The following is a 26,534-nucleotide window of genomic DNA, read 5'->3' as shown; positions in this document are numbered from 1 at the left end:
GCAGCCGAACTTGACTGAATCTCCACTGAATATGTAAACTGACATAATGTTGTGCTTGGGAACTGTGCAGTGTCTGCTTTGGCGGGTTTCATGAAACCTCTGCGACATGTGTCACACACGTGTGTGTGGATCACGGACCACATTTGCTGTTCATTAGACCCCCATGCATCAGAGGATGTGTGACGTGAGACATGGTCTCTGCCAGCAGACACAGAAATAACCACCATCACTCACTCAGCCAGACTGTCTGTCTGTCTCACAGACGGGGTGTTTAAGCAGGCTCCGTCGGCCTTCTACCTCATACAGCTACCAACAGGTAGGTTCACAAGGGAAAGAGCAGCATGAGATATGAGGGGGGGAGCTCAGTTAGATGAAAACATAAAACCAACTAAGGACAGATGCTGTGCATATGAGGAGAACGGGGAAAACAGCCATGCAACGATGACAACATGGACTTCCTCTGAAAAGTGAGGTGATGGAAAAAACACTTGTAAGAACTATGCGTCTGTATCGCTCTCTCATTCTGGTCAAGGGAATATGTGTTTGTGTGCGTCTCACACTAAGAAATACTTGTGAGTAATAGCGCACACTTAAATAAATAAAAAAGCCGCAGTTTCAGCCGGGGTGCCCTGTGTTTCCAGACCAGCAGTGTGGCTCTGCTCACATCTGCACAGATTCTCTTCACGGGTGAATAATTGGCTGTCATTCCTCCAATACCAATCACTCTTTCTCACGAATTAGTGGTTCCTGCAGTTGTTTAACTCTTTAACTCACTCGTGACGCAAACTGGCATGTGCTAGAGGTACACGATCGACGCCATCACGTTCAAGTCTCCTGAAGATTCATTGTTGCTAAGGTGCCCAGAAAATGGATGGTTGGTGGCTGATTTAGCCTCTCTTCAGGCCTGAGGAAGAAGAGCTCGTCCTTTAAAGTTTCCACTTCAAAGTCAATTTCGCAAATCGAAACCGTACCATCAGTGCTGCAAAGTTCTTGCCGGTTGTCACGGTAAGACAGGAAGTGAGTCAGAGGAACGAAGACGTACGGTAGGAGGGGTCAGGGGTGTCGGACAACTCAATAGATCCTGATGAGATGGATCTGTCTGTGTCTGCTCGGGCTCTGTGTGATTCGTCCGTCACGCCTGCTGTCTTGAACCAAGCTTGCTCCACCTCTCCCGGACTTCGATGAGGGAATCCAATGAAAAAAATCACGATCCAATGAACCGCTATAAAAATGGACCTGGAGCACGTTGCTCTCCGAGGACCACTTCTGAATGTCTTGCTTTTGCATATTTTGTTGCCATGGGTGAATAAGAGGGAGGTGCCGGGGAACACCTGATATAATTGAAAACAATAACCCCCAAATCTCACGACATGTCATAAAAAGAAAACGACCCCTCTTAAACGAGGAAGGATAAAGTCCAAAAGTCCAGGACTTGGGGAAAGGGTGTGTTTGTGTGTGTGTGTGTGGAGGAGGTTGGGGGGGTGGGGGGGTGCAGGATGGAAACTGCAACCAGGTTCTTTCTAAACCAAAGAACTCTCTCTCTCTCTCTGACACTATGTGTGCAGCGACATGGGAAAAGCCAAGTTCAGCACCAGTTCCATATGGCCAGGTGCCACTGAACAATGAGGCTGTGATTGGGATGGGGGTGCCAGCAGAGCGGTTAGGCATGCAGGGCCTTGTCTCAGAACACAGAGCGACTTTTAGTGGGAGAGCCCGAGGACCCAAAACCCACACAACCCACTAGCAGCCACTTTATGACCATGCTGCTTGACAAACCTCACCGCAGCTAGGAGGAAGCAGGGCAGGACTGGTCTGATCTCCACTCAGAGCCCAATTTATGGGCTTCATTGGCATTTAAAAAAAAAAAAAAAAATTGCAAATGCAATGAAAATGTTTTTTCAGACTGCGCTTTCTTCACACCTCAATCTTGCTCTATGTCTTTTTTACAAATATTTAGTTTTTCTTTCAGTGTTTGCTAGTGTTGAAATGCCTCTGACTCCACAGATGGTTTCCAGAAGATAAAACTTTTTATTTTTTTTTTTTCAGAGGGGAATCTCTTAGCCTTGAGGTGTTGGAACTGCGGTACGTTCACACCATACCACGCTACACATGACGGGGCTCGGGATTCCTCGCAAGCCAAACAAATCTGGACGCATTTGTCTTTCCCCTAACAGAGTGTGATCTGACACCCAGGATGATGCAGACGCTACACTGAGTTATGGGGCGGGGGGGGGTGGCGGGGGGGGGGTACTTTCATCTCTGGCCTGGGCTTTCCTGACCTCCAGCCAGGAACAACCATCCTGCATGTCAGAGACTTGACCATCACTCACCTCCGCCCAGGGCCCCCGCATGACCCCTGAAGCCAGGGCTTAGCACGTAGGATTAGCATTTAGAGAGGAAATTAGCCCCGTATTTACACTGATATTTTACAACACAAAGGTCTTGCTCAAAGCCTTAACACTGGCCAAATCAGTACTAGTTTTAACAAGAAGGAGTTCCTGCATTTTTCCTGCAAAGATTCATAAACTGACTCATATAATTACGTTAATGTGTTGGTAACATTTATCCTGAGTTGGATTATATAAATAATCTCCACGTCATTCTTTGTTGGTAAGGAAAATAACCTCCATTCTTCCTTATTCCTTCTTCAGGAATTCTCCAACATGATTGGGGATATCTGTTATACACAAACACAAGCACATACACACATGCACACACAAGCTCACCCCCATGGCACGCAACGGGTGAGTATTTACACCATGTGAGTATGCGAGGAGGCGAGGAGGCGAGGAGGGAATATGTAGCAGCCTGCGCAGCTGTAGCGGCAGATGTGGTATGATTGCGCCGTGATGAGGAAAATGAGGGGGCCGTGATCGTTTACTGAAAGAGGAACCTCCTCTGAGGTATAAAACAAATTAACAAAATCTAATTGACATTATATGACTATCCACATAATCCACACCACCCATGCTCAAGCCGCAGCCTACAATCCAGAGCATCAACGGTCTGCTCGGCAAACCACCTTTGGTGAAGAGCAGGCCTGCTGCCATTTCCTCTAGTGCCCACTGGTGGTCATTTAGATCACACCTCACTTCCACTGTGCCACAGGAGATTCTCTGTTAAAGCCTTGAGAAACTGCAAACACATGCTGAAAATAACAGTAATGTTGTCAATTTAAAAAAACAGAAAATCCTCTCAACTCTTAAAATCCTCTTAACTGAGGTGTGCCGAGTTATCTGGATCCTAAGCATAGAGAGGTAACAGTTGGTAAAGGGGGGTTAACTGTAAAAGCTGTCATATTCCGTTTTTTTTACATTTGAAGATATGAAAGAGAATATGGGTAAGCAAATTCATGTAGGCGCGTGTGCGTGCGTAAGAGCGGTAAGATGAAATGAGCCGAGATACTCATCTCTGAACTCTGTCCTCTGCCCTGGACCAAATCAGTTTTAGGCTACTGTATGCCAAGGCCTCAATCACCAAGAGTGACAAACACCAGTGAAGCATGCGTCTGCCCACACTTAGGCACACGACCTCACACTGATAATGACCTCACACTGTTACACACTGAGCACGTACACAAAAACAGGGTCACAGATGAAGCAGACTCTGTACCCTAACAGTGCAACAACAACCTCCTCACCTCCTACCTGCATCTCCACAATGACCCAGAATAATACCAAGACAGCCACACTTCCTAATGCTTACAAGAAAACGGCTTGAAGTTCAGTCAATTTAGTAGGAATGAAGAATACTGTCCATTTCCCTCATCACTGCTTTACTATGAAAACACAACGATTTTGGAAACTCATTTAGACATTAATATGTGTTCACACGCCACCGTGACCACACAGATGTGTTTGTGTGGAGCTGATGAGAGAGCCGCGCCGGGCTGTTGGGGAGGTGGCGTGGATCAAAGGGCTGCCGTGTTTGCGTGAGCTTAGCTGATCTAAGCAGCGCGGGCTGCTCAGCTGGCCTGTACGCTCTCCATGTTAATGGAAAAAAGGCTCATTTGGGAGGCAAAGATGGCTTTTTGATGCAGGGCAGGGAGGCCCGTTGTTGTGCGCGGTGGTGGGGCTCCTGGCTTGCGCTGTTTACTCGATGGATTTACGCATGTGGCGGCCACATCAAATAACAGATCAAATAGGCCGAGAGACAAAGAGTTTCCTCTCCCTTGAAACGCTTTCAGGAAGGCCAGCTTGATGGGCGGCGGTGGTTCTATGCGCTCTCCAAGTGCAGTAAAAAGCCCTCATGGGCCGCCCGCACTTTGATGGCGATTAACATCGGCCGTGACTGGCGAGCTGGTAGGCAACATTATTGCCATTGGCCATCGTCGCAGGTTTTCTCAGCTGTGCAAGCGGCGCATCACCTGACTGCTGATATGAGTCATCTTAATGGGAGATGAAAAGGATTTACTGCTTGACTTTGGCAGGACTTGTGGGGCGCCCCCATATACCGCAGGCTGTCCATTCTGCTAGCTCTGCTTCCATTTGAAGAAAGAAAAAATAATCAGGGTCTGCCTGTCACACTTGGGCAAAAAAAAAGGATTGAGACTTGAGCAATTTGTAGCCGTGCTGATTGGCCAGGCAGGTTGTGGTGCAGCTCAACTCAACGGTCTCCACTTGATTCAACTGTGTGCGCTTCAACTCACGACCAACAAAGATACACTCGCATTCAATTACACCAACAAATCTCTCTAAAACCTGCTACTATTTACTATAAATCTCAACATGTCCCCCCTTTTTTCGCCTGTTTCACAACAAACACAAATAAATGTCCAAATTAAAGGATCTTGACAAACAAATGACTCCAACCAGGCTAAAAGAACATGTGTACGCCTCGTGGCCTGCCAAAAAACTCTGGGAATCCCGTCGAGGGAGATGGCAAACAAGCTAGCGGATGGGATCCCTTCATCACATCCTCATGCACGCCGTGCAACGCCCTTCAAGAACTCACCAAAGACACAAGTGCTAATGGGGCATTACTCAATAGAAACGTTAAGAGACTCTCTGGTGCGCTCGCTGCTCTCCCGCCCGCTCTGTCAGCCCTGATGAATGACCAGTAATGACTCCCTGCTGTGCGCGCAAGGGCCCCGCCGCCACCGCCGCCATCCAGACAACTGTTCGCTCCCTCTCCCGCTCGCTCAGCCTCTCAGGAACGGCTATGAAATCAGTGGAAAATGACCATCGACGCTTTAAAGGCATTCACATGATCACAAGAGCAGCACATGAGTCTGCGCGTTAGCATGGACTGGGTATTACTAGAGACAGGAGCAAGATAAAATGCTATATAAACAGCGTATTCGGTGCAGACTTATTTCATGTGTTTTCAACAGCCTCTTGATGAGACCCTAATACATTTAATCTGTATCATCAATGTAAATTTTGGGACGACTGAATCACGATGATGGCTGATAATGGACTGATGAGTCAGAAGCAAGATTAAGCCCCCTCTGCTTCTGGCACGACGTGACTGATCTAGAGGCACTCTGTTTTTAATCAAATGCATGCCTTCAGCAATCAGCCTGAAACGTAGTTCAAACACGACCACACATTTGAGATATCAACATACTTTTACAGGCATATGGAGCAGGAGGGTCTTTCACTCGTTTCAAAGAAACCTGCTCTGGACCACATGGGAAACACTGGCTCGGCCAGGCGAGTTGGTTCTCCGCTCATTCCACGTGATGACCTGCACTAGCCCTGGAGGGAGTGCACCTCCTTCCTCCTCAACTCCGCTCCGCTCAGCTCTGGCATGCTGGCTGTGGGCTTCCAAACCGGAGTGGTTAGCGCTGCGTAAACAGAGAGGGGGATTTGTACCCGCTGTCACTCATGTCAGCTCCACACAGCCAAGCTCGAGTGGGCCAAGGTAGCGCGGAACCGTAGGGGAATCCTTTCCACCCTCGCTCCAGGAGCGACCTGCCAGCTGAAATTGCAGCCTCACCACATGGCAAACTCACTCCCCCTCCCCATGCAATCTGGGGAGACCTCCAGGGAAATATTACGGAACCTATATTAAGACGTTAAGGCCAGTTTATGGCTCGAGCATGCACATACTTTGAAGGTTAGGCAAGCCTTTCTTTTAAGGTAGGAGATGTGAATATGCTCCCTAAGTGTGTGAGGGCATGCATGTGTGTGGGTGTGTGTGTGTGTGTGTGTGTGTGTGTGTGTGTGTGTGGAGTTATTCTGATTGCTAATTGTGTGGAGTTATATATAGCATTAAAATGTCTGATTGCTGTTGCTGTACATCTTTTCTGCAGTAGAATGCAGATGGGTTAACAATAATCAGATCAGATTGCAATCAAATGTCTAAAGATGAGTACATCAAATGTGACGAAAGACAATATTACTGCATAAAATGACACAAAACTGATTCATGGTTAGTGGTCACTTCAGGGAAGAAAACTCTTAAGACAATGGTATTTTTCCTTGTCATAACATCCATGTTTGTTCCAAGCGGTAATAGTTTATCCTCTTTCCTTGCTAGAATACAGACGGAAACTGAAAGGGAGAGAGGTGACCGGGTAAAATCATGGTTCCGCTTCAATTTTTCTACTTCTCCATTTTTCCCCCTGTCTCTTCTCCGCTTATTAGTTTGTGCTTTCCCTTGGATAAAATGCACAATTGATCGTTTGCGAAAGAGCGCGTCATTGCCAGGCAATCTGGATGTGGTTGTTTGGTTGAGGCGGGAGGCAGGGAGCCTCTCCCACTCTCCAGGCCTGCCTGTGCACGCGGGGACATCTGGATGTGATCGGACCGGAGGCCCAGCAGAGAGAGAGAGAGAGAGAGAGAGAGAGAGAGAGAGAGAGAGAGAGAGAGAGAAAGAAAGAAAGAAAGAGAGAGAGAGGAGAGGAAAAAAAACTCCAGGAGACGAGGCGCAGATGAGCGGAGGCAGTGCGACACCTCGGCCCCAACGCCCAGCTTAGCGCCACGTCCAGCACTGGCCGAGCTCGAGCATCTACGCCGCACAACAGGGGGGAGGGAGAGCAGGAATCCAGGGGAAGGAGGGAGAGGAGAAAACAGAGGGACAGAGAGAGGAGGGATGGAAAAAGAAATCGTGGAAACATGACAGACTCAGATATTGTGACTTTCTTTTCAAATATAGGGTGATGGGCACCAATTTAACACCGTTCCATGGGCTAACACAAGGACATAAATCCAAGGTGCATGAACGGTTCTAGCCCTCCTCCACCCCAAAAATATCTTGCATACATAAAATCAGTCCCTCACCTCTCATTGTGAGTTGGTCTTCATAGCAATTGTGACACACAATGGACTAACCCTGCTTAACTGACTTATGTTACAGCAATTGTGGTGAAAACTCCAAAAATTAATAGAGGGTGGGCACTGGCCCTCCTTTCAAGCAAAACAAAAACTTCAACGTGTAGCACAGGTAGCACTGGACTGTCCCACGGTGATGACACACAGGTAGCACTGGACTGTCCCACGGTGATGACACACAGAGCTGAGCACTGTGTGTTCTAGAGCACACACCACCAAGACTTGAGAAACGCTTTATTGGAAATGCAACACATTTAACCAATTTTCAGTTAAATGCTAATTTAATGACAAAAGTATGTTCAGACATTTAGTCTATTTGTACTTGGGGTTCCACAATAATGTTGGTCAGTACAGCAAACTTTCCGTCTTGCCACTTCAAGCAGAGAGAGACCTAATCAACCCTAAACAGAGGAGAGCGAAGACTCGGGGTGTTTCTCTTCCCAAAATTCTGCTTGTGGTTTCCGTAATACCCTGTTAATGCTTTCACTCTAGAGGGAAAACTGAAAGGAGAAATAAATCAAGTTGCAATCTGCAATACCAACCGTGTTGACCTACTCCATCTATCTCAGCCTCTAGCCTGCTGTCACTGCAGCAGACACATCAGGAGGCCGGGAGTTTTTACAGACTCACTGTGAAATGAGGTGTGTTGTTTAAGAACACTAAATTACCATTAGGGCCTGTGATTAGGCGGCCAATGGCTCTGCCTGTTCAATTCCTCAGTGTGTTGTGAAAACAACCCACTTTTAATCTGTCATCTCTTTCATATTCCACTGCAAATTACAAAGGTTTTATGTGTGAATCCCACTATCACTCACGCCCATGAATGTGCCAGCACCTGCCTGCATCGGCAGTGTGTAAGTTCTGGCACCCGGTGCCAAAAAGGTAACAAGGCAAAAGATTGTTTCCTTTCAGCCATTTTCTGACATTTGTCCCAACACGCGAGAGGAATGCGAGCGCGAGAGGTGTGAAAGGGTCTCATTTTATACCGCACTCTGCCTCCATGGCCACAGAGTTTGCGGAGCTGTAGATCACTTCTTCCTGGCGTCTGGGAATTCCTGCCACTAGCTTTTAATGTGGGCCTTGCTGCTAACAACTGTCACAAGCTCACATTCGTTCCAGATGTAGCCAGCGAAATCAAAGCCAAGATCCACCGAGGCAGACTGTGGCCTGGCCGGCAAGAATACCTCCTAGAAGGTTTATGGCATCCATAAAAATAAAATAAAAGAGATATTCAGAAATCTGCAAATGGTCCCTCACCCCCCACCTTACTTTAACAAACATATCAAGCCTCCATTCTGTGGTCACAATGGGAACTCGATTAACTATCCAGCAAGTTAACTTTTCCTCCGACCTCAAAGAAACGAAAACACGCATGTGGTCTAGCTCCCAAATATCATTGCTGTTCTGGAAGCAGGACAGCCCTTAGAGGACTTCTGGGCCTCCGTTAAGAGAAGGATTAGAAATTGATTTACGATCCGAGAGAAAAGTGTTTGTTGGAGCTCCCCATCAGAGATCATCCCATTGTGGATTGAAATCACTAAACAAGAATTTCCAGCCGGTGACAATGCTCAAGGGCAGTGCCATTCTTGAACAGGTTTGCTCCATTGTCTGAGACGGCTGAAGCTGCCAAATCAGAGCTCCAACTAGATTCAGTCAGTAGGCATCCGGCCAGACCGACCACATGCGGAAACATTTAGACAGTCATTTTGGTATGTAGCTTTTTTTTGGTCCAAAAACCACTACTGGCAGCACCCACAAGACCCCAATCGCAATATCTCCTTAATGGACATGGCTCGCTTGTTGGGGTGCAACTGGAAGAGCAGGAAAGACAGTTGTGCACTTGGAAGACAATGAAAAGAATGTGACTTAATCAATCGTGACTTTTATCACATTCGCTTGTAAACTCTTTTGCACATGAATCCAGCGCCGTCGTGGCTGCATCTCTGTCCAGCTGCGGCAGTGCATTGTTATCTCGTCCTGACCTTTGCACATCCCCCGTCAAAATAGCCTCAGAAAGCGCCAGTGTGCGACTGTGCCTCTGAATTGCAAACGACTCGCAAATTCTTGTGTCGTAGTTTAGTTCTTCTTTCTTTCTTTTCTTCCCCAGTCTGAAGGATGGCGGAGAAGCGGCGCAGTCTAAAAAGGCAGTGTCCATCTGCTAGGGGACTAAGGGGGTGTGATTGATGGTTCCACCTTCGCAGCGATCTTTTGAGCCGGGCCCATTCACACGCGTCCGTCTGGGTCTCCCTCTATGCCCATTCATCACCTCCCGTTCAGCTGAGAGAGCAGAGGTCCCGCAGTGTCACCGCTGGCGCCAGGCACCGCCGAGTGACACACTGCCTCACCCAGACAGATACCAGGGCAGTGCCGACAGCGTTTGGGAATGGGGTTTGATGGATAGTGGGTCTTTCCCTATGATGGCAACTAGGGAATCCCTCCCTGCTGCACACAGCGCTTGTTTTTTCTTACTTCATCACAGGAAGCTGTCAGTCGGGGAGTGGCACAGTGGCTAAACCCTCCCTAAACTCAATTCACTTGCGTCAAAGCAAGCCTTGTCAGTGGGAGAAGTTTATGTTTAAACGTTATTGGATCTTGTCAACACTGAGAAAGAAAACGTCTTCATGAGAAGGCGCATAACAATTAGAGGGCTAAAAGTGAACGGAGTTTGAAAAAAGGCAAAACTATTTCCAATGAATTCATACTATGCCGTAAGACCGCTCATTTTAAGACTTTTCACGGCTGATTAAGATAGAGGAGCATGAGGGCAATATTTCAAATAAAAAATATTTTAGAATAAATTGTGGAAAGATCTGCTGCCTCTATTGCAGACGTGACTCCACCACACAGCCTTGCATCATGGCCATGAGACACTGGATATGGCCTGGAGCTGCTCTCTGCTGGTTTTCCATCTCAAGCCAGGCATGAACTCTGCCAAGGTTGCCAAGACGGAACCGCCGCACTGCCGCTGACCCGGGACGGCTTGACGTTCTAAATATGAGCACAAAGCGTCGAGGAGAGTCGGAGGGACAGCTGATGGCCCTGGAGGTTCTGGCTCCCTGAGCCCCTCTAAACGAGCCAGGACTTTGTGGTCTAATTTGAGGAAGCAACGTTATGATTGCAGACTGGAGTCAGGATATATATATATAAAGTCCAGTACATGTTGTGATGTGTTGGTGATACGAATCAAAATATATGAATGAAACACTTTGATATGAAAGAAAACACATAACTTTTAAATGAATATGGCAGGTGCGGCAAGTGAGGCATTCGAAAGAAAATGTAATCTAATACCTAAAATACGAAATGTACGAAATAAATAACATTTTTAAAATATAAACAAGTCCAACTACTTTTACATTACCTCAAGTTAAATTCAAGTTAAATAGGCCTCTTAGAGTTGCGTGTACAATATTTTAGATATAGTTAATATAGTTTATATTTAATAAAACTGAAAAACTGGAATAGGATATTCTTCATTAGCAATACCTGATTATCAACAAACACTACTACAAATCATTTACACAACATATTTTGTGACGGCCAAGTCATTATCATTTAATGGGGTCAGTAACACTATAGGACATTACTCATGTAATGTCACAATCTCACAAAGGAATACTGCCCCACAGCACAAATAAATTGGATAAATTATACTTGTGTAATTACTGTCTTTCATTCCCTTGATTACTAGCATTGTCGAAAGTACAGTATAACGCTTTGATCACACTGAGTTTTGCAATCTGATTATTTCCCAACACTGTTTAAAGCACACAGCGCCCTCTGTAACTTCTCTTCTCAACTTCCATGTTTTGAATAAAGGCGAAGCATTAATGCATTAGGCACAGCTGGAGCAAAGAGGGCCGCCAATAAATCAATTTCGGACTATACAGCGGCTTTGTGTGAATGCTAAACACGACCATTAGGATGGTTTATTTGTTCGGTTGACGGTTTCTGAGACTTCGAACAAGAGCGCCTTTCTCTGGGACCGCCCCCTGATGATGTCACTGTCTTATCGACGGCATGAACCCTTTATTCGGCAGAGTGTTTATTTGCCGCTCATTAGGACTGTAAACATGCTGATCTAGCGCCGAATATTAACACAGAAACCAGCTGTTTGGAAAAACACACAATTCTATTCAATTCTATTCATGCATGAAGCCACAGGAACATTAAGGAGCTCTCCAGCACATATGTCAATCCCACATAAACAATCCTCATGGATACCTACTGACAGCCCCGTGTTGAGCTCTTCAGTCATCTTTTGGTGTTGACACCCAGAGAGAAAAAGCAGAAGGTCTCAAATACTTATGAAGCACTCATGATGCACTCTCCACATTATGAATTGAGCTTATGCCATCCAAACACTGGACAAAAATACAACTCTGCTCATCAAATGATGTGGACCTCTTATCTGGCAATGGTAGCATCAGTTCCAAATGATGTGGACATACCATTGCCAGGCAGTGGTAGCCTCAGTTCCAAGAAACAGACAGAGAAGGTGTGAGCCTACACAGAGGTCATCGCTAGCATACCTGATGCATGAGCGCACTGACTGGAGTGGCCGTAGGAGCAAAGTCTATTTATAAAATATGAAAAAGAAGTGGAGGGGAAAAGCAGGCCGGAGAGCGGTGACTAATTCCTGTGAAAGGTTTCTGTGTGGGGAAGTTTGAGGAGCTGGCTTAGATGGAAACTCATGTTGATTAAATAACATCAAACGGCCCAGAGAGAGAGTGTGGAAAATATATGAACTCATCTATCCGTTTGATTGGTCCAAATCTACCATGAAAAGCCACCGATGAGGCCTATAATAACCAAGACCGATCAGAAAACAGGGCTAAAGACGTCTGTTTAAATACAGACAACAATTGGCCTTAAAGTTCCTAACCTACCATGTAAGCGATCTGCCATGGAGCCCCTCATTCTGGCTGCACATCTATAAAAGTGAGCGCTGAGCGCAAGTGTGTGTTAGCGATTACCCAGAAAGTAACCTTCTATCCTAATTCTGCCAGTGACATGGAAAAGTCGCTGTAGTTTCTGATGACCTAGCTTACCTAAGCTGCGTAAGCTGCCTAAGCTCCCCCCCCCCCAAGGAGGACTTTTACAAGGCTGTCAGTCACTAAAAATTTGAGGACTTCACCCTGTGCTGACATGGGCTGATGTCATTGTTCCAGGCCAAAATCTGAGAAACATCAACACTAATAAAGTGAAACTATGTTGATCTTAGCAGCTAAAAAGCTACACCAAGTTGATAGAAGACATTTTAGTTATACACAGAGGACTATTTCCTGCCACACTGAATTTGGAAATAAAAACAAAACAGCGTTGTTATGCAACACAAGTGTAGCTGCAGATAGCGTGCACACAGTGAGTCATTATTATTTTCAGGGAACAGTTTTGAATGATTTCATTACAGCTGTAAACTTCACCAGCTTTGAAAAAAAATATCTCCAGGCACAGGTGAAGTATGTTTAGACAAACCCATTCTTTTGGATAAACCAATTCCTTTTTGTATGCTTGGACAAACCAACTCTTGTTCTTATGTTTGGATTAACCTATTGTTTTGAAACAATTCCCCCTCTGGCAAAGAACAAAGTTTCTAATGAAGGCAAACAAAAACCTTAATACCAATAGAGGCCACTGCTACTTCAGCTTCAGCTTTCTTTTCTTCCTGCTCTTCCCTCTCTCATCCCCTCTTCCCCCTCTCTAATCAAGCTCTGCCGTGTCAGCCTCGGACAAATGGATGGCCACTTTCTAAAGCTGGGTGATGCCAAAGGTTATTTTCCAGTTCAGATGAAGCTTTCCCCTTCTGGACACTGCGGCCATGAGTTTACCTGAGAAGATCTGGCCTTCAGATTGTTTTAAGATACATTGTCCACCGTTACTAATAATTTATATATAGTCATTTTCTTAGCTTTTCTCTATTGAAATTTAAATCATGCCCTCCACAAAACAAAGGAGTAGAAAATTAAGAGGGTCCTGGACGGTCTCTCTCTCTCTCGGTCTGTCTCTCTCTCTCTCTGCTTGGCTAGTCACCTTAACCTCTCACCTCAGCACAGGTCCCTTCCCAAAAAAGGAGTGAAAGTACAGCCAAACGTAGCTCAGCTCAGGGACGGGTCTGCCGCAAAGAACTTAATCTATTTATAGGGAAACAGCGGCAGGCAGGACTGAAATCTCAGAGAACACAGGGGGGAAAAAAAGATTATTTGTGAGAGATGGGTTGGCTGGGTGGATGGGATGCAGACGCGGCGAAAGGACAAAGGGGTTACGGGCAACTGTCAAATCAAAACCAGAGTCTCGCCATTCCATCTTTATATAACTTAAATCCATTTCCCTCTTCTCTCCAGAAGCATTATGCTATCCAGTTTCTTTTTTACATTGTTGACTCCGTCACTTAATACAAAGTCTGAAGCTCAGCATATGCCAAAGCTGTCTGAAGCCATTACCCAAGAAACAGAAGAATTTTATTTCAGGAACATCTGAAACCTGCCCTTTAAAAAAACTACATCCACTAGGTTGTATGGGAGTGCCGACAGTTCAGACTGATCCACTTCATCAGGCCAATCAGGAACTCAACCACTTATTAAACAGTCAAACGACAGTGTAAATATCTGCCTACTAATTTACAGTGAATCCATTTCAAATATATATTTTCACAGCTTTGCTACAACTACTCCCTTTAAGCTAGTCTGACTCACTGGGCTTTAACAACATGATGAGTAGCCCCAGAACCAGCATGGTGGAAGAAACCCCCCCTCTCCTGCTCCACCCAGGGGGCAGTGGGCCACCCCACTTCTAAATCACTCCCCTCAGCCAGCAGCGGTCAGCAGGATGGCGTTTGAACTCCTCTCAGCCACCGCCGTGATATATCCTCCCTGTTTCCACCTGTGTCCATGCTTCAAGGAGCCAACGTCTTTCCCATAAGTCACAGGGAGCACGGGGGGATAGGGGGAAGGGTGGGGTGGGGTGGGGGGTGGTGGGGTGAGGCAACACTGGCTCTGATGAGTAATGGGCTTTGCATCGCTGAACCTTGTGAGCTCTACATGCAGCCATGTACATTTGAAACTGTGGTGGCGGGGTCAGCAAGGCAAGGAGCTGTGAGCTGTGAGCTGACCAGCAAACCAGCACTCAGTGTCTCTCGACTGAGCTGAAGCTCAACACTTCTGGAGACAACAAAAGAAGTCTCATCAAAAATAACACAAAGAAAAGAATGCATTTCAAAAAGCCCTGACTAAAATCTGCTTTTTTTTTCTTTTCACGTCTAGGTTTCCATAGCTCCAGCAGGACTACGATGCGACGACAGGCTATGAAGGGCGGCGCTTTTTTCGGAAAAGGGCTCCTGCCTCTGCGACGGTAACGAGCCAAAGGGCACTGGTGGGACTGCATGCTAGAGCAGCAGAGCCACTTTCGATCAGGCCTGAAGTGTTCACTTGCGGCGGGGCCGATGCGTTCTCAGTTACAGCACTCCTCTGCCACTCTCTTGTTATTGGAAACACTGACGCCATGCGAGAGCAGAGACACGCGCTGGAGCATTAAGGCAAATGACTCCCCCTCCACCACCCCCCCGACCCCCTCGCTCAATATGGGTAAAAGGAGAGCTGGCTAAAACAATCCCTGTGTACCCTTTTTATTTTTATTTTTTTCCCCCTCAATCGCCGAGGTGGATCAGTGGCTGCGTGTGGAAGCTGAAAGCCTCTCCTTTTTCCCAGCAGCGCAGCGTTTCACTTCCAGTCCCAAGGTCACCATTTTCAGAGCACTCGATTGGATTTGATGGCTGGACAAATGACAACTATGCCAAAAAAGGGACTCAAACAGTCAAATGACCATCGCGTTCAATCTCCATTTGATACTCATGAGGACTCTGAGAGATAGAGGCTGGTGCTGTGGAGCGAGGCAGTGACCAGCTCTTCTGCCCGGTGCTGGGGGAGAGAGAGAGAGAAAGAAGAGAGAGAGAGAGAGAGGGGACCTCCACTGGGCCTGAGTCTGGGCTCTTCAGGGAGAACACCAATCATGTCATCACTTTTGCGCTCGGAGGAGAAAGAAAAGCACCATTTAGATGAATAGGCCACTGTAATTATGCTGATCCCCTGGGCTGTGGCATTGTAGTGCACCTGCGCAATGCCAAGAAAAGCAACCAGGAACTTATGAACTCCACACTGTATTCTCTCATCGGCTGTCCTGTTCTCTGCTGCCTAATTCCTATTTTCTTTGCCTGTGTGTGTGTGTGTGTGTGTGTGTGTGTGTGTGTGTGTGTGTGTGTGTGTGTGTGTGTGTGTGTGTGTGTTTGTGTGTGCGTGTGTCTGTATGCGTTTGTGTGCATGTGTGTGTGTGTGTGTGTGACTTCAAGCAAAGTCAGAGCTTCTCCTGTCACCTCATGATTTGTTCTGTTAGATAAATTAGCAAGGAGAGTTCTATTTGAAATCACTTACTGGCCAGGATTGTTGAAAACAGACAGTGTTGAAATAAATGATCATGATTTAAGTTCCGATCTGCAATCTATAACTGTCCCACAGGAAGCCTTTTGAATGAAAGGGGGTGTGTACTGGGTATTGTTTCAACCCAAAAGAAATGAACATGCCGTTGTTTCTTTCTCATAAATTGTCATACAATCTCTTAGTCATTAATGGCCTTTTATGGTAAGTGTGAGATAAATAATGACCATTACATGTCAACAAAAAAACAATAATTCACTGATAATTATTATGTGTAATTAACTATGAGGAGGCCAGAGGGGAATGATCTAAGAGACCTTTCGAGGTTGCAGTCCATTACTTCATGTGGTCTCAAGGCCCTTCAATCTGGGTTGGACCCTAGTAAGAGTTTCTCGCTCCCTATCTTTCACCACATTCCCATTTGTCTTAGATGTCTGGACATCACTGGACATTTCACTTTGACAAACTACTAGTGACGAGGCCTGACATATTACTGTTCCAGATATGAAGTCAAAAAGGCAGAGAAGGTGATTTATTTGCCGTTGTGACTGCCGTTGTGTCTTTCCTGTCCTGCAGTCCTGGATGTCGGGGTGACCCTGAGAGGGTCCAAGCTGTGACTGTACCAGCGGACAGACAGGTGACCAGCCTGAGGGACGCAGAGGCGGCCGGCCTCCTGTGACACCGGGCGGTATTTATGGGAATCAGGCCAGCGCGTTGAGGAGGAGAACGACACACACTACTGGACTGCACTGTTCCTCTCCACTCTTTCCTCTCCACTCTTTCCTTTCTAGCCGTCCTCTGCTAGTCTTCTACACACATACGGTAGAGCTCTCACTGGGCCTGCTGCAGGAGAGACCTGCTCTCTCTGCTGACCCCACGGGCCAAGCTGACGTAGGAACTGCAGACTTCTGATCTCCTGACTCACAGATTGCGCTCACGTGACTTTCTCTTCCTCATGAACAGAACGCTGCTCCATCTGCTCCATCTGTATCTGCTCTTTCCATTTCTGTCAGCGTGAGGGGGAAGTAGTCGGGGGTGAGGGACGCCCGTTCTGACCACACTCAAGTTTCTAATTGTTTTCCGACACAGAAGCATCTCTCCTACAGTGGTCGTGAGTGACCACTGCTATCATGTCCTTACCATTCTGCTCGTCCAGCTCGTTGCCGATCTCCTGGCCCATCTGTTTCTGTCGGCTGATGACGGCTGCCAGGGCGTCCAGACCTGCGTCTTGGGCTGTGGAGGAAAACACAGCAGGGACAAGGCCTCAGCACATCCTGACATCAACCACGTTTCCATGCAAACCATATTCCGATTAAGGACCATATTCTGGTTATGCAATATTCAGAATAAGATGTTTCCATGTAGCAGACACGAACTTCCCATTATTCCCGTTTACATGTTTTAATCAGCATATTATGCTGAATAAAGCAGCGACGTGCAGTATAAGTAGTATCTGCATCATGATGTCTCAACGGTCTCTGTCCCTGAATTCCATTCATGACCGCAAAACAGGCGTATTTGCCCAGATTAGCTGTTGTTTTGCATTTTAGCCTTATAATAGGCCACTTTCAGGGGTTTTCACCGATTCTTCATCTGTCAGCAGTGCGCGAATGAGCATTACAATGCTTCCACCCATCAATAAATTCCATCTTAACATTAAAACTTTCAGGTTTTTTACCTAAATTGACCTCGTCTTCACTTTAGACGTGCAAACTTTTTGCCACACTTTTCTCTATGTTTGCCAAGTGTCGGGGCATCAATACAAGCGACCAAAATGGAATTTAATATTCCGAAATGGGCATTTTCCAACTAATGTGTTTCCATGCCACAATATTCCGGTTAAAAGAGGCATATGCTAGAGGTGTTATTCCGGTGTTTAGTATTCAGAATATGACCTAATTCAGGTAATGGCAATAAAGTGTTTACATGACTCATGCGCATTTGGAATATTGTCATTATTCCGAATAAAATATGATGTGCATGGAAATGTAATCAATGTGTGATGATGACTTCAAACACGGGTGAATGAGGCAAAATGTGCCCTCTCTTGTTCAGATCATAGATCTGCGGAACAGGTTAGTGTGGCCACACATCTACTTGGGCCAAGGCCGGTTCTATCAGAATGCAAATCCACCCACGCACACATAAGCTCTCAGAAATGTGGGGTCTCTGTTGGAGGGGGGCTGGAAAAACACTACAGAAGGACACAAACTCCTGCTCAAATAAGCCATCTGCAAGGAGGAAGCAATTTGTGTGATTTGACAAGGAAACCATTTGGGGATGACGGGGCATTGAGCTGGACTTGTGACACTACAGGCCAGCCAACCTACCACCCGTGAGTCATCCTGCACTTTACCCCCCATGATGGCAACTGTGGTCATTATTCTTGCTGGCAGGGCCAGTTATTTGACTGAGTGTGTCAGAGTGTGTGTGTGTGTGTGTGTGTGTGTGTGTGTGTGTGTGTGTGTGTGTGTTTGCATGCAAGCCTAATATACATCCACTTACAATATTACAACCATCTGAAGGCTTTTAGTGGATTATTGAGATACTGACCTTCCTATATGACTAGTGTCAAACTTAAATGTACCCACATTAGCATCAAACAAACTAAAACACGTTTCAAGTAAATAGACAATCATCTCTGAGAATCATCTCTGAGAAACTTCTGCCAGAATTTAAAGTAGAGCAAATGAATGCAGAGAAACTTTGAATGATGTAAATCTTTGAGTAGTTAGATGCTCAGGCCCTTTTTAAAACCTAGAGTTTATTACTGTCAGATGGAACAATATTCATTTCAATGGTAATTACGCGAAGGTGGGCCCTAAGTAAGTGCGTCACTAGGAGATCGGAGATCTATCTGTGGGATTGGTCTAAACAAACCTTCGATGATTTGCTGCTGCTGCTGTTTGATCTCCCCAAAGTTGAGTCCACGTGTTTCTTCAGTCTCGTCGACGAGCCATGGATTCACCACTCCGCCTTGCCCACCCCCACTGGACATCAGCGTTGTCCTGGCGACACACATAGAAGGCAAGCAGACAAGGGTCACCATGTGCACACCGATCAGCAATGCTCAAGCCACTTGCTACAAACTAACACACATAGTACTAGTAATACACATACACAAACCACAGCATAGACACTGATCAGTAACTTCACTTGAGCAATCAATCACAATAAAAGCAATCAAATGTGTAAAACATATGTTCTCTAGAAAATAAACCAAAGCATGTTTACAATCACACACAAACACACACACACACACACACACACACACACACATACACAGACAGTGTTGTCCAATGGTGTTTGAGATCAGAGAGAGAGCATGTTTATTTAGCCAACCGGGACTGTGATCCACAAGACGAGGTTGAGGCGATGCGTCACACGCACCGAACAACCAGAGGGCTCACCGCATGTAAACAGGCCGCCTAATGAGCCCAAGGCCTCGGGGGCTACTCGGCCACGGCTCTCGGCTGACAAGGCTCGCAGCAGTGAAACGACGGTCCTGCGGTTTTGCGCTATTCTTGCTCTAACGAAGACAAGCTGTGCCGCCGGACCCCAGGGCCAGGCTGCGGCGAGGGCTCCGGGTCCTCTCACAGCGCAGTGTCATCTGCTGGTCAGAGCCCAGGCCTCACCACAGCAATGGAGGGAAGAATAACCCTCTCTAATGGGACAAGCGGTCAACAGTTGTAAACAGCGTGGTGAGGGGGGCATGGGTTACTGGTGTTGTGGCAACTGTTTCCGGCAAGAACACAATGCGATCTATAAAGAAGCGAACTTTTAACATTCTTTCTTCTGCTCACATCTTTTTAAAATCAAATGTGAAGAATATATTCTTCATGTTTTGAGACAAATTAGAGGGAAGCCATCCTATTGTCTTTCTTTTGTTTTAGAGACTTGTTTTAGAGGCTTCTAAGCATTACATCAAATACCCAACAAAATCAGGCAATCTGTGTCTAAATGAACCTTCCACCTTTGAAATGTTCCCTGGTATGCCAGCAACAATTTTGGTAATCGGTTATTCGATTTGTGCCACGTTTAAGGAAAACAAATATTGCAAAAACTTGAATATATAACTTTTAAAAATATGAATAATATTAATATTAATATTTACTTATTATTCTATTCCATTTTCTTTTATATACAGAAAACTAAAAAACATTTATTTGGGAGTGTGGACAAACCAAAGCATTTGAGGACATAATCTTGGGCTTTGCGAAACACTGATTAAGAAACACTGCTTTTTTTCCCACCATTTTCTGACATTTTATAACTCAAAAAACTAATCGATTAATCGGGAAAATAATCGACAGATTAATGGACTATGAAAATAAACATCAGTTGCAGCAGCCCTATTCCCTGGTCAGTTTGGTACAGGCTAATCCACAAAGCACTTCAAGGGAGCTCCCTTCCTCTCCTCTCCACTGCCTTTCCCTCTCATGTGGGGCTTGGAGGCAATTCCAGGCTATTTGAGGTGCTGTCTCTCTCCCGCTCAGAGGTGCCATTAATCCCGGGCGGGCGGGCGGGCGGGTGGGATGGCGAGGTCGTCCGTTGGCACTAATCTCTCTGACATGTTTGGTAACTCTCGCACTGGGCGGCGGCGCTCCACTTCCTCCTCGGCCGGGTCTCGCCAGCGTGAAGATTAAAGTTTTATCCAATTAACCTCCCACTGCGTCTGCCAGGTTCATCGGACGGATCTCGGCGAGGCGTCACACCAGAGCGTGGCCGGACAAAAAAGGGCCGCAGGTTTCCCGAAGGGGGCCCCCACGATTTAAACTAATTACGATGTCTTGCATCATGATCAAATATAAAAGAGAGGATGCCGAGGAAGGGGTCGGGCAGGGCTGTCCGGAGCCTTCAAACATCGGCGCCATGTCTTTTTGAGCTTGATTAGAGGCTAATCTTTGACAAATGTATTGTTTCATGAATGTAATAACTCCCCCCACACTACACACACCTTCCCAGGGAGGGGTTGGGGTTGTGGGGGTGCAGAAATAGTTCAGGTTATTCAAGCGAGGCTAATACCCACCAACTCCCAGACAAAGACCACACACTGAGCCCCATCTCCTAACCTCCAACCCATCCCCCTTCCTCTCAATCTCCACAACTTTTTTTTAGTAGTAGGCTAAACGTTTTTTTACCCCTCCTCAAACACACCAATTTTAAACAGTTGGATCCCATGATGAAGCTTGAACGATGTACTTCATTAGCTGCCATCTGATTCAGTTACAGTACTCAACCGGCACAACTGGTACGCCGTCCATAAAAAGATTAAAGCAGCCGTCCCACACACACTTTAAGTGGATGAATCGAAGCGAGCAGGTTTCCTTTTGTAAAAATGTACAAAAGAAGCAGGCGTGGATAAGCCCTGTAAAAAAAAAAGATGCCTTTGAATTCCCCCCATTTGATCAGTGAGTGATTGATCCCCGTTTCAGCCCAGCATTAAAAACAAAGCAGCAGGATCACACAGCGCCGATCGGCCTTGCCCACCGTGTAAAAGCTATGCATTAACCTCTTGGCCCGAGAGTTATTAACAGAGCACGGTCCTGCCACATTGCTACGGCTAGATCCTCTCCTACTTTAAATAAAAAAGGAGACAGGAACTAGACACAGGAAGTCCGTGTCAGTGGTCGGAGACCGGCAATTTCCCTCAGCGTCCAAACACTGAGCGCCTGAGGTGGGCAGGTCAAGCCTGACACGGGGGAATGACGCTGTTGTGGTCCTGGATCCTGCTCAAGAGCTGTCACTTAGATTAGCAATAATAAACGCACTCAGGATATAGCCGGTGGCACAGGCGCTTTGATTCCCCCTCTTTGGAAAAGGATGTAGGCTCAATGGAGAGTGATAAACTGTAAACTGATCTGACCAGGTGTGACAGGTGTATATGTGTACGTGAGCATGTACGTGTGTGTGTGTGTGTGTGTGTGTGTGTGTCCACGCACCAAACAGACTCCCCATGCTCATTTTGGAGGTGCCAAGCGTGTGATCAGCGCCCCGGCTCCCCTAATGAAGTGGCTGGTCGGAGGGGCAGCCTCTTGGAAAGGCCAGAGAGAGACTTCCGATTCGCCCAGCAGGGGTCAGACCGCACGGCTGAGCAGGAGTCATGTGGAAAACCTGACGTCTGCTAAGTTATTTATTGTAACACTTTTTTTAGTGGACCACAGGGGTACTACTGGCACAGACCACCACAGAAAACATGTCAGCTACTGCAGTCTGTTGAGACGCCACAGGCAGCTAGAAGCACCTGGCGGAGTCTTACCTGGCAGGCTCAGCCTCCGAGATCTCTCCTTTGAATGTGGCCAGAAGTTGCCTCTCCTTGGTCACCAGGCTGTCCAGTAGGCTCTGTCTTCTGTCTGCTTCGGACTGAATACTGAGAGGTACATGTCAAGGACTACAGATGCAAACAAAGGGGAATATTCAATTTTGGGGGGAAAAAAGAAACTTAGATGTTCGACAGAATTCACATTCGCTTACTAATTAGAACATGATGGTCTAAATTATCTATCCGTATTTTCACAACTCAGTGACTTTAATACTGTACATTGTTAAACAAAACTTGTGTCTCTTGCAAAATTTCCATTGGGCTCGTTCATAGTAATGATATAGTTTAGACATATCTTGCACAAATTAATTCTATAAGATTAATTATATTAAAATCATATGTTGACTTATTGGATGTGCATCCTGTAAAAATCTAATTGGTGTTGTTTGTTAAAAGTTATAAAAATGCTGTTGTACAGTAGAATTGTGACATTGGGTGGAATGAGACAGCATCTTTCCCTGCATGTTATTTCTGTTTTGTGGGTCAATTTTGTAGTTCCCCTGCTGTTGGTGTTTTGTAGGCTGTGAGGTGACCGTAAGGTTTGCATTACTGAATTCAGTCAGGAGTTTCCAGACAAGTACACAAAGTCTTGTGAAATAAAAAAGGAAAAAGCTTATACGTTTAATACATTAATTTAAAATGATTATATTTGTTACTGATTAAACATTTATTATTTATATTTGTTTACTACTATACTAGAAAGGGCAAATATATTCTGAGCACGTCTTCAGCCAAGTCATGCCACACTGACATACACTGACCCACTTTCCACTGTGGTAGTACATGTAGTGTACTTTGTGTGTGAGGGTCAGTGTTTGCATGTGCGTGTGTGTTAAATTAAACTCAATCAGCCTACATGTCAGGGAAAAGACCAGCGGACAGATTTCTTCACTGTCAGTTGTGTCATTCATATAATCCACTTTATAGCAGTGCACTGCCCTCTACTGGTACTGAAAATCACTCACTAACTGGTACAGGCTACACCTGTTCCTGTATCAATAAAATGACAATGCTGTCATGTTTGACATTCTGTTGATCTACCTTCAACACATGAACAAATCTGCTACACATAAAATATTTATGTCATAAAGATTTAGGGAAGTCAGACAAGCCTGGAATGGACTGGCTGTGAGAAACCTCTACAGAATCAAACAAAATCCATCAAACTGCACAAATATGTTGATATAAACGTAATGTTTTGAAATGGTGAAACAACTGACATCCAACAACAGACCACACTGGACTGGGAAAAGGATACATGCGACGCTGGGATGAGGCCCGGATGAGAGTCTCCCTCAGCTGCGTTATGTTCTGCTTCAGCTTCTGTAAGGACGCTCGCAGAGTCATGTTAATCTGGACCACAGGAGGGAAGAGACCATTTTCACCGTTAGTTAAGAAACAAGCAGTTAGAACAGTGACACTCAAAAAATCTTTGAAGAACAGGAAATGCAATGCAAAGTAATGCAAATGTCAGTGGAAAGAAATGCAACCTTGGCTGTGTTCCCTCCAGTCCTCTGTTGTCTGTTGCGCTCATGAATATTTTCAGCAATTTCCTGAGCCAGGCGGCATGTGGCATCATAGTTCTGTATCCTGTGAAATAGATATGGATTGGTTGACTACTTTCTTGCACATGACTTGATCAGACCAAAATAACATGATTAAGGTGTATGGTATGAAGCCCTATGTTGTGCATACAGAACAAGCATTGAAACTCTTTTTCATGAATAATTTTTCATGAATTGAACTTTGTGAATTGCCCATGACTGTAGTAAAGACTGTACAGACCATCAAATACAGCCTTTGCGTATACAGAATTAGTCTTAGTTCTTCTACTTTACCTCATGAAAAATGAAAGCAAAAACAAACATGTTGCGTTCATATTTGTGTTCAGAATATTTTGTAACATTTAAATAAGACCAAGCGAAGCGAATTATATTAAACGTTATCATGTGCCTCGTCTCGACCAGACTGTATGGTATCGACATTCAACAAGCAATTCCTCGAGATTTCAATCATGATCACAAGGTTGTCATGCTACGTGCATGGTCATGTGATGAATGTTGTTGAAGTTCATATTCCTTGCCATGTTTGCCATCGTCTAAAATGTTTCATTAGAACACGTCCTTGAGTTTCGCTTTGGCAAAAGAGAAGTTCTAGATAACATTAAGAGATCAATGATAAGTAGCCACTAAAACCTCAGCGAGCTAATTCAAGGTAATTCTGACAACACTATCATGGATGACAGAGACGCTGTTAGCTTAGCAAAATATTTGGAATGAGTATCTATCCACTTAACAACATCCACTTTACATAAATACGACAATATTCGTCTGACTTGCCCAGCTCGTTATATGGTTAATCTGAAAGGCCAGTCACTAGCATGATACCTTGCTTGTCCCAAGATAATGGATTCTCCAACGTTAGCTAAGTTACAGTAAGATAGACAGCTACCGATGACAAGCTAGCATGCACTTGACCATGCATGTAAACCAAAGGGGAGTTTTGGTTGACAGTATCTTGTGTTTCCGTGTTCCGTCTTGAAATGCTTACCAAGGATCTTGAGACATTATTGATCAGTATAATGACGATTCCGTGCTGGAACCAACAAACAGTTGCCAGTGAAGCTACTAGCTGTCTTGCTAAAAGCAAAAATTACGGTGCCGTCTACTTCCTGTTTGGGTTATACGTCAGAATGATGGGTGGTGAGGGACAAAATTGTCTTAAAGAGGCAATGAACCCTAATTTACGGCCATAGACGGCAGATATTAGCCAACTCAACTCTACTGTAGACTTGGCTGTACATATCTATTTTTGGGACTTTCAAGAAGGGTTTAAAGACTCATCTGTTGATCTTACATTTAATAATTAATTCCCTTACAGAGTTAGGTCTATGGCTTATGTTTGTTGTTTTGTTAATATAAAAACTCATTATTTTCATTATTGATTTGATATTGTTATAGCTGCTATATTGTTGTTAGACTAAAATTATGTATACTTTTCTACTTGCGTTTAGCCTCCACTACATCCCTGCTTGAGACAAAACGTTTCTCAGATGCTTCCTGCTAATTGATTGAATCCTCATTACTCAGTTAACAGAATAATTTAATTTAATTTAATTATTACTTTTTAAACACTTTTAAACTATCTTTTTTAAACTAACCCTTTTATGCTTTGATGTACCTTGTGTTTTTTATGTTTTCTTTTTTATTCTTTATTTTTAAACTATTCTTTGACTATTGCCCTTCTTTGCTTTTATTAGAGTACTGTAGCTGTTACTGTTTGCTTTTGTTTAGTAACACATTGAATGACCTCTGTGTATGACATACACTAGGCCTAACTTGACTTGACTTGACTTGACATAACCACAGCCACTTCTCTCTGCTCCACCTAGTGAAGTAGTAAGTTCTGGGTATTTTCCAGGCTAACCCTTATTTATAGTCTATGGGCTAACCTGAAAAACATATAGAGACTCCACCCTAAGAGTCTCACAGTTGCATAAATCCAGTTCATGTTCACAGCCAAGAGGTGGGCACAGATATATCAAAGAGTCAATATGGGGAATGAATTAACCTGTTTAATGTGATAAAGTCACAAGGTGTTTGGGTGACTAACATACCAATGACTAACAGTCCCCACACACACACACACACAATGAAATACAGTATGCACTAGCCACTAGCATCTGTGGTGTTGTTGTTAAAGTAAAGTTGTAGTGCATCCTGTTTTGTTATTAATATTTGAGGTTGTTTGACATTTGAATACTTGTTGCATGTGTCAGTGAGAGGTCTGGTCGCTGTGGGAAATCCTCAACCTAGCACAAGAAATTTAACATATTTTCCAGTGTGCAGCTATAAAATTGTACACATTTAGACCTGGGGATGTGATTAAGATACCAAATAATAATTCCGGTTTTATAATCCTTTTTGGACAGGGGGAAGCAACACTGGGACAAACAGTAGGAACAATCTCTCTTTCAGTCAGTCAGCCCTTTTTTTTTGCTTGAGGGAATGTTGATGTTTCCTAATCAAACAATTTCTGTTTTGAAAAACAGTAGCCCCATAACTCCATAACTCACTTGTTCTTAGAATTCACACACAATGACATTTCAGTGTTTTGTATTGGCTTGTGGACATGTTAATAATATACTGTCATCACATTTTCCAAAAAACAACAAAATATGCATTTAAAAAACATTTTCAATTAGAATAGACATATTATTGGATTATAATTAGATTATATTGACACCATAATGAGCATTGTCAAGCCAAGTCAAGTCAGTTTTATTTGTATAGCGCATTTAACATGCACAGAGTGCAACCCAAAGCGCTCCACATAAGACATTGTCATTGACACATAGACTAACAAAGACACTAGCGGACGGACGGAGCGGCGTAGTCGCCAGCGTACCCATGACACCAAGACATAGAATACATTTAAGAAATAAAAAACGCAAAAGATGCCGGACGGAGCGGCGTAGTCGCCAGCGTACCCTTGACACCAAGACAT

At 44.9% G+C, this 26,534-nt stretch overlaps 1 protein-coding gene across 1 annotated transcript in view; it reads right to left on the bottom strand.

Annotated features, from left to right (window-relative positions):
* The window catches only part of stx8 (syntaxin 8), a 43,765-nt gene extending 19,057 nt beyond the window's left edge, over positions 1–24,708 (bottom strand). The window contains exons 1-6 of the mRNA XM_048248766.1: positions 24,579–24,708; positions 23,519–23,618; positions 23,287–23,381; positions 21,966–22,076; positions 18,587–18,714; positions 16,847–16,939 (exon numbers count right to left, since the gene is read on the bottom strand). Of these exons, the coding sequence (XP_048104723.1) occupies positions 16,847–16,939; positions 18,587–18,714; positions 21,966–22,076; positions 23,287–23,381; positions 23,519–23,618; positions 24,579–24,595 (544 nt within the window). The 5' untranslated portion in view covers positions 24,596–24,708. The remainder of the gene's footprint in view (positions 1–16,846; positions 16,940–18,586; positions 18,715–21,965; positions 22,077–23,286; positions 23,382–23,518; positions 23,619–24,578) is intronic.
* Positions 24,709–26,534: the final 1,826 nt, after the last annotated feature.

The sequence above is a fragment of the Alosa alosa genome, chromosome 7, assembly GCF_017589495.1.
Source record: "Alosa alosa isolate M-15738 ecotype Scorff River chromosome 7, AALO_Geno_1.1, whole genome shotgun sequence".
NCBI classification, from domain to species: domain Eukaryota; kingdom Metazoa; phylum Chordata; class Actinopteri; order Clupeiformes; family Clupeidae; genus Alosa; species Alosa alosa.
The sequence above is the reverse complement of the archived record's forward strand: the minus strand, read 5'-3'. Positions and strand labels throughout refer to the sequence as shown.